Raw genomic sequence first — 14,971 nt, 5'->3', positions numbered from 1 at the left:
ACTGAAAAACTCTCTGAGAGTCTCTGTTCAAACTTTCCCTCCCAGTGCTGCAACACCATCACTGTGCTGATCGTTTTTAACCACAAACGCATTGCACTTGTCGCCCTGAACACCAGAAAAAACGTCCTTATTTTATTCCCAACTGCCCTGGCGGCTTTTTCCCCGCGCGAACGCCGTTCCCTGGGCCAGCAGCGCACCAAGAGATGCGGCTTCGCATCTCCAGCTTTCCCGGGTTCAGAATTCCAAGTGTTTTTTGGAGTCCTGTGTGGAGCTCTGGTACCATCTAGTGTTACTGGGGAAGCCTCGGCTGCTGGATGTGGCTTTTCCTCGCTGATGTCGAGCTGGGCTCGCAGAAGTCACCTGTCGCGACAGGAGGTGGCGATTAGGAGTGACAATACGCAGTGACAGCGTGTCCTCCGCCACCAGCGGTGGCTTGGAGTGAGCAGATACAGCAGGACTGGAAGAGAAGCAACTCTGACCTCTGGGGAGGTGCCTGGGCCCACCCAGGTGTGTGTGTGCGGGTGTCACCTGAGGGGCCGGGGCCACCGTGATGCCCCCGAACAGGGCGCGCGAGATGCTTCACCACCTCCCTCGTGCCCTCTGGCGGCGCCTCACGCGCCAAGAAGACCCGCAGGGCGCTGCACAGACGCGTGGGGCGAGGGATTTATTTAAACAGTTTATTTAAACGGGTTATTTAAAGAGGTTTATTTTAAACCCCCCCAAAAAGAATTGCCCCCAGCAAAGATGGCGGCGGCCCCGCCCCGCCATCTTTGGTGAGGGCGGAAGTGACGCGCAGGCGTCGCCACCGCCCCGGAAGTGCTCGGGCCTTCAAAGAGTGGCGGGCTCGGGGCCGCGAACGGACGGTGAGGGGGAAACGGGGGAAACCGGGAAAAACGGAGAGGTCGGGGGAGAAAACGGGACCTGCGGGGCTGGGCACGGCGGGAGGGGGCTGCGAGGGGAGCGGGAGCGGGTTTGGGGCGGTTGGTCGCGGCGGGGGGGGTTGTGGCCGTTGGGAGGAGGCGGTTGGGGGGGGGTCTGTGAAGGGCTCGGGGTGAGGAGGAAGGGGAGTCGGGGGGGTCTGGGGGGAGTTGGGGCCGCGAGGGCGGGGAGGGGGCTGGGGGGGCTTGTGCGAGGGCTGAGGGGAGGCTGGGGGAGTCATGGTCAGGATGGAATCCTGGAATAGTTTGGGCGGGAAGGGACCTTAAAGCCCATCCAGTCCCATCCCCTCCCATGGGCAGGGACACCTTCCACTAGCCCAGGTTGCTCCAAGCCCCATCCAGCCTGGCCTTGGACACTTCCAGGGATGGGGCAGCCACAGCTTCTCTGGGCAACCTGTGCCAGAGCCTCCCCTCCCTCTCAGCCAAGAATTCCTTCCCAATATCCCATCTAACCCTGCCCTCTGGCACTGGGAAGCTATTCCCCCTTGGTGTTACAGTTCTTCCAAAGCCGGTCCCTCTAAACCCCCCTGAAGAACAGCACCGCTCACATTTGGGGTCTGTTTTCTTTCTTTTACCCCCATCTCCTTGGTTTTAGGGTTCTCTCAGCACTGGATGGAATTCCAGTGTTTTTTGAGCTGCTGAGGATCAAACACTTCAGTCCCTGGTGTAACTTACCCACCAGAGATGAAGAATTTGGGTTCTTGAGGGGTCTTTTTCTTGCCTTGTTGAGGAAAGGACCTTGAAAGTGGGACCTGTCTCTGTGTTTTGTCTGTTGCCAAGTAGCTCCTTCCCTTTGGATTTCAGGAACCATGGGACCATCAGGAGAGGAGGAAGTGCAGAGCATAATCCTGATCAGTGATGATGAGGCCGAGGACACTCTTGGGAATTCTGTCCTGTTTGTAGACCCCCAGGGTAAGAGCTGCTTTCGATGAAGCTCCCTAAAAGACTTTTGGAATAAACTGAATTAAATTATTGTCTGATGTGCCTGAAATCTGTCTTTCTGCTGCTAGAAAATCAAAGTGCTTCAAAACTTAATTAAGCCAGGAAGAAGTGCCATGATTTAGTAATTTTTAGGGATTTCTTTGATGGCGCTTCTTAACGTAAAAGATGGTGCTGTGTAGTTTCAAAATATTACCAACTGAGCTAAAACTGGGCCTTTTCAATGTCAGTTGGCTCCTTTTTGACTCCACATTCTCTGTTCTGGAGCTGATGGAAGTTTTTTGTACCATTCTTCGTGGCACCAAATGAAATCACAAGAAAATTTTGGGCCTGGAAGCGTTTAAAAAGAAAACGTCAGTAATTTGCAAGGAAGTTTGTAGTTCCCTGATTTACACTGATTCACACCTCCTGTGCTCTTCCCTACAGAGAAATCTGCCCTGGGAGAGGAGAAACCTGAGGTTGTGGATGAGGAATGTGAATTAATGGTGACTTTCTGTAAACAAGCCAATGTGATGCCTCACGCGAGATACGACTGCACCACACACCCCTTCGAGTATGGTCAGGGCTGGGCTGGGTGATTTGGGGGTTCATTGTCCACATTTAGTCCATTTGGTCATGAAACCTCATGAGCTTTGTAAGAGCTGGAAGCAGAAGTGGAGCTGGATAAGGATGTAACTTGTGTCCTGAACAACCTTCCCTTGTAGGAGAACAGAATGTGACACTTGCTCACCCCTGGGCAAAAACGCTGAGATTTGTGACCAGTGCTACTGCTACATCTGTGACAAACTGGCTTCTGAGGTGAGAGGACAACTGGGAGTAAATAGATTAATCATCAGTAAGAAGAATTCTGGAATGGTTTGGTTTGGGAGGGACCTTAAAGCCCATCCAGTGCCACCCCCTGCCATGGGCAGGGACACCTTCCACTAGCCTAGGCTGCTCCAAGCCTGTCCAACCTGGCCTGGGACACTTCCAGGGCTGGGGCAGCCCCAGCTTCTCTGGGCAACCTGTGCCAGGGCCTCCCCACCCTCACAGGGAAGAGTTGAAGGGCACAAAACCAATAAGTGATACATGAAACTTGATTGTTTTAACAGTTCCTCTCCTCAAGGTTGATCCCTGTCTGCTTCATAACTGCTAAAAGTGTGGTTCTGTCAGGGTTTCTTTCTAACAGTCCAGGCAGTTGTTGGAGTAAACATTTAATAGGTAGAAGCAAACTTACCTCCTGTTTGCTTTGGGCAAACAGTGCATTTCATAAAATCAAATTACTGAATCAAACTGTTTCTCAATGAAGTAAAAAAATGTCAGACTTTAAACTGTCCTAACTTGGAGTGGGGGAGTTGGGGGTTCTTTGTTGGGTGACCTGAATTCTTCAAGCTTGCAGAATCCTGGCTCTGGGCCTTCTATATCTCATTCAAATGTCCAGTTTACCTAATTTATTACCTTGTGTACTACTACTCCTTTCTATAATAAGGCCTTTGGTCCAGTGAGCAGAACAGAACATAATATTAACCAGTGCTCCTAAAATGTTCTTCTAACAAAACAGGTAGAGCAAACAGGACGAGGTATACCAGCTGAAACATTTGTTAACTCTTTTTTTGTGCCTTTTTGCCATCGGTTTGGGGGTTTCTTAGAATTTGTTAGAATTCAGAAAACTGAGCTGTGAACAAACTTGGGGTGAACGTGCAAAGACAAGGCTCTGTTCCCAACTTCCAGTGGGGAGGGTGCCAGCCCTGAGGGCCTCTGTGAAGTGTTCAGGAGTGACAGTAAATAATATGGGGGGTGTTTTTTGTTCTTGTTTGCCATGATACTGAGTTACTGTCACATTGAGTACTTCCCTGTGCCTTTGCTCAGGTGTGTAAAGGGTGAAATGATTTGTAGCCCTTCGCTCAGGGAAACTGGGGTTTGTTGAGTTGCTCAGCTGGAAGGGGGGAAAAATTACACTAAAAAAAAACCCTTTCCCTGTCTTTCCTGTTTTCTACAACAGTGCCAGAACTGGACAACCCCCTCCCTGTGCCACTGCAACGCCCACCACAAGAGCAGGTTCTGGAAGGAGCAGCGGGACTTTGCCCTGGCCGGGGTCCTGGTCATGTTCAACCTGGAGCTCGCGGACATCGACGCCGAGCTGCGCCACGGGGGTGGGTGCCCTGCTCCCACAGCACCCTGGCAGCCTGGGGAGCAGCTTGGCTGGGCCACAGCTCTGCCTGCCAGGGCTCAGTGGATTTGTGGGGTGGCAAATTGCTGTTGCTGCTCTTTATCTGGGTCAGACTTGCACCAGACTCCGGTCTGCGGGTCCAGCTTCCTGTTTGCCTCCCTCTGGAAGAGTCACAGAGTGGTTTGGGTTGGAAGGGACCTTAAAGCCCATCTCATTCCCACCCCTGCCATGGGCAGGGACACCTTCCAGTATCCCAGGTTGCTCCAAGCCCTGTCCAACCTGGCCTTGGACACTTGTAGGGATCCAGGGGCAGCCACAGCTTCTCTGGGCAACCTGTGCCAGGGCCTCCCCACCCTCACAGGGAAGTACCAGAAATGTCTCAAAACACACCTGGAAACACAAACAGATCCTCCTGATCCTGTTCAGCACAAAAATAATACCTTTCCCATCCCTCACAGCACAGACTGCTGTGCTCTTGTCTCTGGCCACCTCAAAATCAAGTGGGATACAGACAATAATTAACTTCAGGCTGCAAGGTGGAGCTTCTCTGGGCACCCTGAGCCAGGCCCTCACCATCCTTCTTCCCAATATCCAACCTAAATTTCCCTTCTTTCAGTTTGAAGAAGCAGCAAACTTTCACCAATAAAATTGGGTGCAAGCAACTGGCTAAATAATCTTTACACAGTGAACTTATGGTTGTCTTTCTTTAATCTTGAAAAAAAAAAAAAAAGATGCAAAACTCTCAGTGCAACTTTTTTTTGTTTTTTTTCTTTTTGTCTTGTCTCTTAGGAAGTCTTCTAATCAAATTTATGCAGGAACTTTATGTGGCATATAATAAGTATCTGACTGGAGAAAGGATGCCTCCCACACGACATGAATGCTTTTGCTTGCCAAAATTGCCCCCTGGGCAGTGCAATGCCTGCAGGTCACGGCACATGGAGGTTGTGTACAGGTAAGTGCCAGCAGAGTCTGTTTGGGCAGGGCAGGTTTGAGTTCCTTTAGTCAAGTGACAGAATTGTGGCACCTGATGCAGCAGAAATGGAGTGGAGAGGGCCAGCAAGCTGCTAAATTGCACTTGAATGGAGTTTAAACACCCTCTTAAATACCTCTTTAAATACATCTGTTGTGCCATACAAGATACCTGATAATATCTCATTGTTATAACCTGGAAAGCATGGAAATAAGGCCTGTATTTTAGGATAGGGTTAGATGGGATATTGGGAGGGAATTCTTGGCTGAGAGGGTGGGGAGGCCCTGGCACAGGTTTTCCAGGGAAGCTGTGGCTGCCCCAGCCCTGGAAGTGCCCAAGGCCAGGTTGGAGCAACCTGGGCTAGTGGAAGGTGTCCCTGCCCTTGACAGGGGGTGGGACTGGATGGTGTTTAAGGTCCCTTTCAACCCAAACCATTCCAGGATTCTGTGATTTTTACTAATGTTTTTTTTAGGGTGGGTTTCACCTTTTAATGGATGTAACAAGCTTTAAAAAAAATACTGAAATTAATGGTTGTGCAAGCACCTTTTCATCATGTCATAAATCCTTTCAAGGCAAGGCAGCTTGTTCTCAAACTGTAGAATGGTCACAATTACCATTTGTTTGTGAAGTTCATGGTTGCAGACCCTTTCTCTTATAGACCCCTTAACTTTTTCAGGTATTCTGACGTTTTTGCCCTGGTAACAAGATTTTTAAATCAGGCAGAGCAAGAAAGTCCTAAAGCTGCTGCTGTGATGCTGCTGGGAGCAGCTAAAGAGATTGCATTGCACAAAGACCCTGCCCTGTAAGTACCCTGGGCCACATCCAGGTGGGACCTTTGCTTCTCCAAGGGAGGGGGATTGGGGAGGGAATTCCAGGGTTCCATTTATGAAGGGTAAGGAAGTGTCAGAATCCCAGCCCAGGCTGCAGCACAAGAGGAAGAGGAGCCCACCCAAGGGGGAAGTGGGATTGGTTACAGCAGAGATTTGGGGGAAAAGAGGTTAAAGCTTGGATGTGAAGGGAAGAAGTTAAGTGGGATTAAGTCATGAGGAAAGGAGATGCACTTTGAGCATTTGTTTTGCTTGGTTTTTGTTGACAATTTCCAGTGCTTTTTAAGGAAAAGGGTGGTGCACAGAGAAGGGGAAAAGGCAGGAAAACCAGGCAAACATTAACTAGTGTTTTTTTCCCTCCCCTCTTAGAAGCTGGCAGAACCTTGGCCATACTGATTCACTAAAGATTGCTGTCCCATGTCTGTTCCAAAGGTGAGATTTGTTTTCTTCCTGGCTACAAAATTCTCTGTTTGCTTCTAAAAATGCAGATTTCCAATGACAATTGCAGAGGCACGTGGGGTGTTCTGGAAGGGCAGAGCAGGAGGTGTCAGGTGGTGGTTGTTAAACCAAAGAGCAAATAGTGTCTGTTAGAGATCAAAACAGCAGCCCTGGAATATTCCACTGGGATGGAGTAGCCAGGGATGTAACATAGTAAAGCTCCCCCAGAGGCTGAGGAATGAGGGCATCCAGCTCCCTTGGCTTAATTCAGTTCTCATTTTAGCTTTAGCTTTCCCCTTTCACCCCAAATTCACTTGCCACAGAAGGTTATTGAGTTAATTCTTGCCTTCTTTCAGGAACACACAAACCCAATTCCATATTCTCATTTTATCTGAAATTAATGACAGGTATAACCCAAATCCTTGAGCAGTTTGCATTTGAAATTACTATTCTTGAAGTTTGTAATTTCTTAGGATTTTTTTACCTCCCTCCCAAAAGCTTAAAGGAATAAACTCTTCTTTTGTTATCTCCAGTTATCAGTTAATCCAGAAATGGTTCCAGGGGCAGGGAGGGTGCAGGAGCTCAGGTGGATTATCAAGTCCAGCATAGTTTGCAGTGTTTCCTGTACATTTTCCCAGGAGATCTTTGTTTTAAAGCTTAAAACCACAAAACCTTGGTTTCACTGGTATTAAAAATAACAGCAAAAGATTATTATCATTACTCACTACAAATCTTAAAGCAGAGATTTAAATATAGATCCAAACTGTCTGATATTTAACTAAAAAAAAAACCCCAAACTTCTGCAGTTTCCCATATGATTAAAAAAAAGACACATCTTAGTAGCAATTAATCTGATTTCAAGATATTACTTTTTTTCTTTTCAAATCATAGGATCACAACCCAACTTCAGAGGATGCTGGTGTTGTGTGACTTTCCAAAAACTCTCTATGAAAAGTTCATTAGTTTCTTTCAGTCCATCTCCCTTCCCTGTCACTGCTTTGGCTTCTCAAACAGGTAAGTTCTTTGCCTTTTTTGTCCACAGGATATGTTTTATACAGCTGCCTGATTTGAAAACAGCTCTAGGGGTTGGTTCTTTCCTTGATAGTAAAAGTGGGAGCACTTTAGAGGAATATTTTGGTGCTAACTGCTTTTTATTTGTCCCATCCTTAGGGGGAAAGTTGTTTGGTGCTCTAAGTTGTTCTCCATACAGCTTTTAATTTTCCCCAGAACTGAGCTGTAAACCCCCAAAATGGTTTATTAGGAAATCTGCATGATACTTAAAGGGAGTTGAGATCAAAAAAATTGGGATTTAATCTCAAAACACAGTTGAAATGCCTTTGTTTCTGCCCTCCCAGCCTGAACGTGGTGCCCTGGGATCACGTGTTGCTGACCACGGTCCTGAAAGGCCAGAACATCACCGGGCAGAGGACCCAGAAAGGCAGGAAAGTATTCCTCTGGGAAACACTCCCTGTCATCGAGGCTCGAGTGGAGAAACTGGTAGACAAAAAGAAGTAAGACTGGTGGGGGTTTTTAATTTTGGAGGCTCAGCTCTTAACGTTTTGACTGCAGTGGAGTGTTTTCCAAAGCTCTGCAGTTCAGCAGAATGGGGAGACAGGAAACAAAGACCCCTTTGAAGCTCTTCATGCCCCTTATTCCTTATCAACAAGGCCAGGAGCTTTCTGAAGTTTTTCAAAGCCCTCTGAATGCTCAGAACCAGAAAAACAATGTTGAAGGGGATGATTTCTGTGTTTCCATAAACCCTGTAGGTTTTTAGATGTTGATTTTTAAAGCAATTTCTGTTCCTCAAAGGCTGACTGGTGGAAAACAGCCAGAAAAAAATGTGTTCTGGGTCTTCAGAGGTCTGTGTTCAAATTAATGCAGTGTTCAAAAGAATACAGTCCATTAAAGAATTAAATTGAAAGGCAGCCTCTTGGTTGATTTTGCCAGAGTAGAAATAATCAGTGAATAACTTCTTGGAATTTATTTCCAACTGTCTCTTGCTTCCATTTCTATTTCCACCCTCTTGTGTGGGAAGATCTATTGTTTTGCTTCATTAATTACAGTAAATATTTGATTGACCTGTCTGTAGCTTTGCACTTCCTTCCTTTTCCTACTCACCCTCTTTTTTCTCTCCCCAGCTATAGAGAAGTTGTTCGTTACCTGAGAGCTGTGAAATGCAATGACACCAGAGGGTAAATGGCTTTTTTTTTTTCCCCTTTCCCCCCCCTTTTTTTTCCCCTTTCCCCCCCCTTTTTTTTCCCCTTTCCCCCCCCTTTTTTTTCCCCTTTCCCCCCCCTTTTTTTTCCCTTTCCCCCCCCTTTTTTTTCCCCTTTCCCCCCCCTTTTTTTTCCCCTTTCCCCCCCTTTTTTTCCCCCTTTCCCCCCCTTTTTTTCCCCCTTCCCCCCCTTTTTTTCCCCCTTTCCCCCCCTTTTTTTCCCCCTTTCCCCCCCTTTTTTTTCCCCTTTCCCCCCCCTTTTTTTTCCCCTTTCCCCCCCCTTTTTTTTCCCCTTTCCCCCCCTTTTTTTTCCCCCTTTCCCCCCCTTTTTTTTCCCCCTTTCCCCCCCTTTTTTTTCCCCCTTTCCCCCCCTTTTTTTTCCCCCTTTCCCCCCCTTTTTTTTCCCCCTTTCCCCCCCTTTTTTTTCCCCCTTTCCCCCCCTTTTTTTTCCCCCTTTCCCCCCCTTTTTTTCCCCCCTTTCCCCCCCTTTTTTTTCCCCCTTTCCCCCCCTTTTTTTTCCCCCTTTCCCCCCCTTTTTTTTCCCCCTTTCCCCCCCTTTTTTTTCCCCCTTTCCCCCCCTTTTTTTTCCCCTTTCCCCCCCGTTCTTTTTCCCTCCCCAAGCAGAACCAGATCTCTACATACACACTGTAAAAACTCCTGCTGATGTCCATCAAATCTCCATCTCTCCTGCCCAGGTTGAGAGACCTCCGGGATAAGATCCCCTTCTACCTGTGCAAAACTGGGGATTTCCTGGATGCTGCCCATTCCCTGCTCTTCCCAGTGAACAGCCTGGCCTGCTGCTCTGCCTGCAGGATCACCCCCTGCCAGTTTGGGGCCTACCTCAAGATGTTCAGGACAGGCAGTGTCCCCCCTGGCAATGACATGCTGCAGACTGGGCCCTGGCTCACAGTTGGCAAGTGTCACTTTTTACTTCTCTGGGGTTAGAATTTTGACTTTCTCATTAAAATTAGGAATGTTCTGAGGGACTCTGAGCCCGATTAGGAATTGTCTGGACTCCAGCACAGTGTCCTGGGCTGATCCCACAGCTCTGGGCTTCCCAGCACTGCAAGGACCTGGAGCTGTTGGAGCAGGTGCAGAGGATGCCATGGGGATGGTCAGAGGGCTGGAGCAGCTCTGCTGGGGGGAGAGGCTGGAGAATTGGGATTGTTCAGCCTGGGGAAGAGAAGCTTTGGGGTGACCTGACTGTGGCCTTCCAGGACCTGAAGGAGCTACAAGAAACATGGAGAGAGACTGTTTACAAGGACCTGGAGTCACAGGACGGGGGGAATGGCTTTAAACTGCCAGAGGGCAGGGATAGATGGGATATTGGAAAGGAATTCTTCCCTGGGAGGGTGGGGAGGCCCTGGCACAGGTTGCCCAGAGAAGCTGGGGCTGCCCCATCCCTGGAAGTGCCCAAGGCCAGGTTGGACCAGCCTTGGAGCAACCTGGGCTAGTGGCAGGTGTCCCTGCCCATGGCAGGGGGTGGGACTGGATGGGCTTTAAGGTCCCTTCCAACCCAACCCAGTCTCTGATTCCATGAAAACACCAGGCAGGAAGGATGTCTTTCTACTTAAACATGAACTTGTTCAGTTCACTTCACTCAAAACCTAATTTTATCAGTTTTATCACCTGAGAAGTTGTTTAGTTGAAAACAACCTATTAAAAAAACCCCTAAAACTCTTTCTTACATCCCAGCACTGCAAGTGGCAGTGTGGGACTTGGAATTATAGTGTATCATAGCCTTGACCTTGAAAATTAAACTTCTGGATGGAAAATGTTCCATAACCTGTGTATTCCATTCTGTCATTAGTTCAGCCACTGCTGCCTGGGATGATCTGTCCTGGTGCAGATCTTTGCAGCTTTCCAGAACTGTGTTTTACAGCTGATGGTTTTCCATTCTACCTCCAAAATATTGTAAAATAGCTGTAGATCCTTGTGTGGCTCTGCTGGGTTTCTGTAGAAACATGTCTGTAACTAAGTTAGTATCTTGTTTGTGCCATTCTATAATTTTCCAGGGAACCTAAGACATGTTTTGGATTTATTTTTTTCTCTCCTCTTGCAGGGTCTCCCCTCAGGGATGGTGTGCTAATTAAACAGGCACTCAAACTGCTTTACAGCAGCGAGTCACTGTACAGGAATGTGAGTCATTAAAACTCTTTCTCTAAATTACCTTTTCTGTCCTGTTACTTCTCCAAGGCAAGGATTTCCCATCAGAACCTTTTTTCTCTGAATAATTCATACCTCTGTGGGCAGATTTCACTCAATAATATAAATGTCCTGTTGTGTTTCAGCCCAAATGCTGGAGTTCCCTCATCATGGTTTTGGGTAGTAGCAACTTGCTGGCAAAAAGTGGGCACCTAAATCCTTTATCCCTGAAGGAGCCACCACTTGACTTCCAGGAGGTAAGTGGAACAGTGCTGGGAAGAGGGAGAATCTGTTGTCTTGGCTTTATACAAGTTTTTTTGATGTGGGCATTGACTGGTTCTGCTCAATGCCAGGGGTGACTTTCCAGGGCCTCACCCAGTGCTCCATTTTATGTGCCAAGTGTAACACTCTGCAGAATGTTGGGATTGAGGAGTGTTAAAGGCAGCTGGAAACAGGTTAATTCTGGTACTGATTCTGTGCCTGTTCATGTGGACATGGATCAGATAACAAAGGGCCTGGAGTGACTGGAGGGACAGGACAAGGGGGAATGGCTTCACCCTGAAGGAGGTTTAGATGGGATATTGGGAAGGAATCCTTCCCTGGGAGGGTGGGGAGGCCCTGGCACAGGTTGCCCAGAGAAGCTGTGGCTGCCCCAGCCCTGCAAGTGCCCAAGGCCAGGTTGGACCAGCCTTGGAGCAACCTGGGCCAGTGGGGTGGAATCAGTTGATCTTTAAGGTCTCTTCCAACCCAAACCACCCTGATTCTACCAGAGATCATTGAAGAGCCACCCTGGTGCTGTCTGGGTGTGGGCAGTGATTCTCCATCCCTGACCTGTGCCTCCCTCCTTCCCTTGCAGGGAGTCCTGGCTGCCAGTGGGAGCCTCTTGGAGGAACTGAAGGCCAAAGTTAATGTTTCTTTGCCACCTTCTATTTTCTCTCCTCAGGTGAGTGTGCTCATGGCAATAAGGGAATTTACCATCTGAGTTATTGTGCCTGAGATACAGCACTGGTGGAAACAGGGGGGTTGGTTATAACAAGTTTTTAAGAGGGGCTGGAAGAGGTTTTTTTTTTAGGGGGAAACAGCTTAAAACTGTTCTTAGCAGAGTTTAAAGGCTGGAGCAGAGATCTGAAGGTAAGAAAACTGTGAGGGTCTGTTCTGGTCTGACATATCTTCGGTCTAGGACAAGTTTTACTTCCTAACTATCCAAATTTATGCATTTATAAAGTGGGAGGGCTGGTAAGAATTGATTCTGGTTTAATGTCTCCCAGGGTGATCTTGTGTTATTTGGTTCAAACAGGAGACTGTCCTTTAAAAGCTTGTCACTGCTTGTCTCAACACTCAGAATAGCCCAGAGTTTCTAAATTTCCCTTAAATTAGGGTTTCAAATATAGAGGAGCATGTCTGAAGGTGACTGGGAAAATATTCTATATTCAATGCAGTCAGTACATCTGAGGAGCTCTCTTATCTTTTTTTTTATTTTACTTCTTTTGAGGAAATTCAGTTTATTCTCCAGATATATAACTCTTAAGCTGGAATTTTTTCCCTTTAATTCTCTGTTTCTGCTTCTCTGGCTTCATGTCTCTGTGAGCACTTGGAGAGCACCAGGTGAACAAGCTGCATGAATAAAACACCTGTTTATTCTCCCCTTTTTTGCTCTTCATGAGTTCTTGTGGATGTGTTGTCTGACCTCCAACCTCTGGCTGAAATGGGAGGACCCGATTTGACTGGATACAACATAAAATAGTGGGAAAATGGGCTTTTAAACCTCTTTCTCTTGCTGTTGGTGTCTCTCCTGCAGCTGCGCCACGAGGCCTGTCTCATCATGGCAGTAAAAGCACTGCAACGGATGCTCTTCTGTGACCTTCCCTACCTGACTTCCTTCTTGGAGATAGCTCTGGCCTTTGGGGTGAGTGCTGGACACTGATTCCTGCTCGAAGAGATTAAATCAAATGGCATTTAAAATCTCTGCAACACCCTCCTGGAGGTTTTAGACACATTTAACTTGTTTCAGCTTTGCTCTTTATTTTAGTCTTTTTGCTGTTGGGTTGTTTTTTTTTTTTATTATTTTGAAGAAATTGTTGCTACCTCAGTTAAATCACTGATCCTACTTTATCTCACCCTAGAATAACTTCTGGGCTCTGAGGCTGCTACTGGAGCACCTGTCCTACGAAAAGCACGTTCTCCATGGCACTGTCTCCCTGATTCTGAGAGACCTCAGTCATCAGAAAGCAACAGTCCTAAAACTGTGAGTAAACACTCGCTGCTGAGCTCTGTTTGTTTATGGAAATAGCAGCAGAGATAATCCTCAGCTCTTGGAAAGCAGCCAGTGCTCTGGAGAAGGCAAGGATGCCAATGCCAGGAGCAGCCCAGGTGAGTTGTCTCAGCAGCCCCTCTGTTTGCAGGTGGCAGAACCTCGGTGCCCAGTACGTGGGCGAGTTCCTGTGCCTGTTCCTGACCTGCAGGCACCAGGAGATGCAGAACATTGGCCTCTTCACCCTGAACATCATCACAGAGAACCTGCACATGTGAGTGGGAACTGCCCCAGAGCCACAGGGAAAATCCTGGGGCTGCCTCAGAGCAGGGCTCAAAATCTCCCTCTGTGTTTCAGGTGTCCGTGGGCAAAGCATCTCAGCACCTTTTTCCACAATTCAGTGAGTACCTCAATGGTTTTATATTTATGTATGTTTTTATATTATATTATATTATATATATTATATATTATAATATAATATTATATAATATTATATCATGCATATGATATAATATTATATAATATATCATGCATATGATATAATATTATATATAGTGTATAATATATATTATATAATATTATATTTATTATTTATAATATATGAGACCATATTTCTAATATCTTAGACCATATTTCTGATCTCTTAGACAGACCATATTTCTAATATATATTTATCCTTACAGTAAAATATTTAAATAAGACAAACATTACTTACCAACCAAGCAGATCAATGACAACTACATTACTTGCCAGTTAGATATTTAAACATGTAATTTTGTCTCTCGTGTATCAGATATGTCAGTGTCATTTATTGCACCCTCCTGAAAATTCCCCAAGGAATTCTAACTCCATTTCTCTGCCCAGGGATTGAGGCACCTCCCCCTTGGCACAGCAGCTCACCACGAAGTCTCAAAGTTCATAAAAATTTTGGAACAACTGTGATTCGACTTCAGATCTTCGGGAACGTTTTCCAGTTTTTCTGAGCAATGTCTTCCTGGAGCCCCTTGGTTTTCCTTTGGTTTTCATCTCCAGAAACATTCAGCTAAAAACCAACTTCAGGCCAGGACCCTGAGCTGGGAGAGGGACAGAGCTGTGGTTTGGGAATTTCCTTTCTTGCAGTTCCACGTGTTGGAAGAGGTTTAAGTTGTTTTTAAAGAGCTGATCCCCAGAGATTCTGGGAGAGGGACACAGATGGAGTTGGAGCAGAGCGAGTTTTTACTCCTGTGGGGACAGGACAAGACAGAACTGCTGAGAGGGGAAAAGCTCAAACCAGGGAAATTCCTGTTTTCCATGAAACCACGAGCCACTGGAGGCTGAAAGAGGGACTGAAACTTCAGTGATCCCGGTCTGGCAGCAAAGGAAGACAAATGTTCCCATGTGCCAAACTGCACTTTGCACATTTAGGGGTTTGGGAGGGGTTTGTGGCTTTTTGTTATCCCAAAGAAGCTGCAGTTACTTGAGTTTTCTGAGGAGTGTATTGAAATCAACAGCACATCAATTAAATATTGTCACTTGGATTGTCTTGTTTGTTTGGGAGTGTTTTTTGTTTGTTTGAGATGTGTTTTTTGTTTTTGTTTGGGAGTGTTTTTTGTTTTTGTTTGGGAGTGTTTTTTGTTTTTGTTTGGGAGTGTTTTTTGTTTTTGTTTGGGAGTGTTTTTTGTTTTTGTTTGGGAGTGTTTTTTGTTTTTGTTTGGGAGTTTTATGTTTGTTGGGGAGTTTTTTGAGGGGGTTTTGTTTGGGGTTGGGATTTTTTGGCTCTTTAATGGCAGTTGGGTTCTGTTTGGATTTTTTGGGGGGCATTGTGAGTTTTTGGAGTTTTAGAGTTGGGGGGTTTTTATGACTTGATTTTTTTGGGAGGGTTGGCTTCTGTTTGGGGTTTTTTGGACTTTGAGTTTTTGGTTAGGTTTTTTTTTGTTGTTTGTAGGGGTTTTTTGGGGGGTGGGGGGTTTGGGGCTTTTTTGGGAATTGGGGCTTTTGGACTTTTTTTTTTTAGTTTTGTTTTGTCTGGGCTTTTTTGGCTTTGGGTTGGACTGGGATGGGAGTCCATATTCCTCTGTATCACCCCATTCCAAGCCCAGGGAGAGGGATCAGGTGAGGGG

At 46.6% G+C, this 14,971-nt stretch overlaps 1 protein-coding gene across 1 annotated transcript; it reads left to right on the top strand.

Moving 5' to 3' along the window:
• Positions 1 to 720: 720 nt before the first annotated feature.
• LOC127466791 (uncharacterized) lies at positions 721 to 14,394 on the top strand. Its single transcript, XM_051778071.1, has 20 exons — positions 721 to 863; positions 1,743 to 1,850; positions 2,304 to 2,430; positions 2,582 to 2,675; positions 3,859 to 4,009; positions 4,816 to 4,978; positions 5,673 to 5,798; positions 6,193 to 6,255; positions 7,153 to 7,275; positions 7,617 to 7,772; positions 8,400 to 8,453; positions 9,172 to 9,389; positions 10,539 to 10,615; positions 10,768 to 10,878; positions 11,478 to 11,564; positions 12,420 to 12,527; positions 12,745 to 12,866; positions 13,024 to 13,146; positions 13,230 to 13,272; positions 13,737 to 14,394. The coding sequence occupies exons 2-20, from the start codon at positions 1,748 to 1,750 to the stop codon at positions 13,812 to 13,814; spliced, it is 2,127 nt and encodes a 708-aa protein (XP_051634031.1). The 5' UTR covers positions 721 to 863; positions 1,743 to 1,747; the 3' UTR covers positions 13,815 to 14,394.
• Positions 14,395 to 14,971: the final 577 nt, after the last annotated feature.

This window comes from Manacus candei, unplaced genomic scaffold (assembly GCF_025592945.1).
Source record: "Manacus candei isolate 608988 ecotype Guabito, Panama unplaced genomic scaffold, ASM2559294v1 h1tg000002l, whole genome shotgun sequence".
Classification (NCBI taxonomy): Eukaryota; Metazoa; Chordata; class Aves; order Passeriformes; family Pipridae; genus Manacus; species Manacus candei.
The sequence above is the reverse complement of the archived record's forward strand: the minus strand, read 5'-3'. Positions and strand labels throughout refer to the sequence as shown.

Bases quoted from the DNA above. Each gene is read 5' to 3' on its own strand.
- LOC127466791 (XM_051778071.1), top strand. From the start codon at position 1,748: ATGGGACCATCAGGAGAGGAGGAAGTGCAGAGCATAATCCTGATCAGT. The intron at 7,773-8,399 runs GTAAGACTGGTG...TTCTCTCCCCAG, and splicing joins AAACTGGTAGACAAAAAGAA to CTATAGAGAAGTTGTTCGTT. The intron at 9,390-10,538 runs GCAAGTGTCACT...CTCCTCTTGCAG, and splicing joins TGGGCCCTGGCTCACAGTTG to GGTCTCCCCTCAGGGATGGT.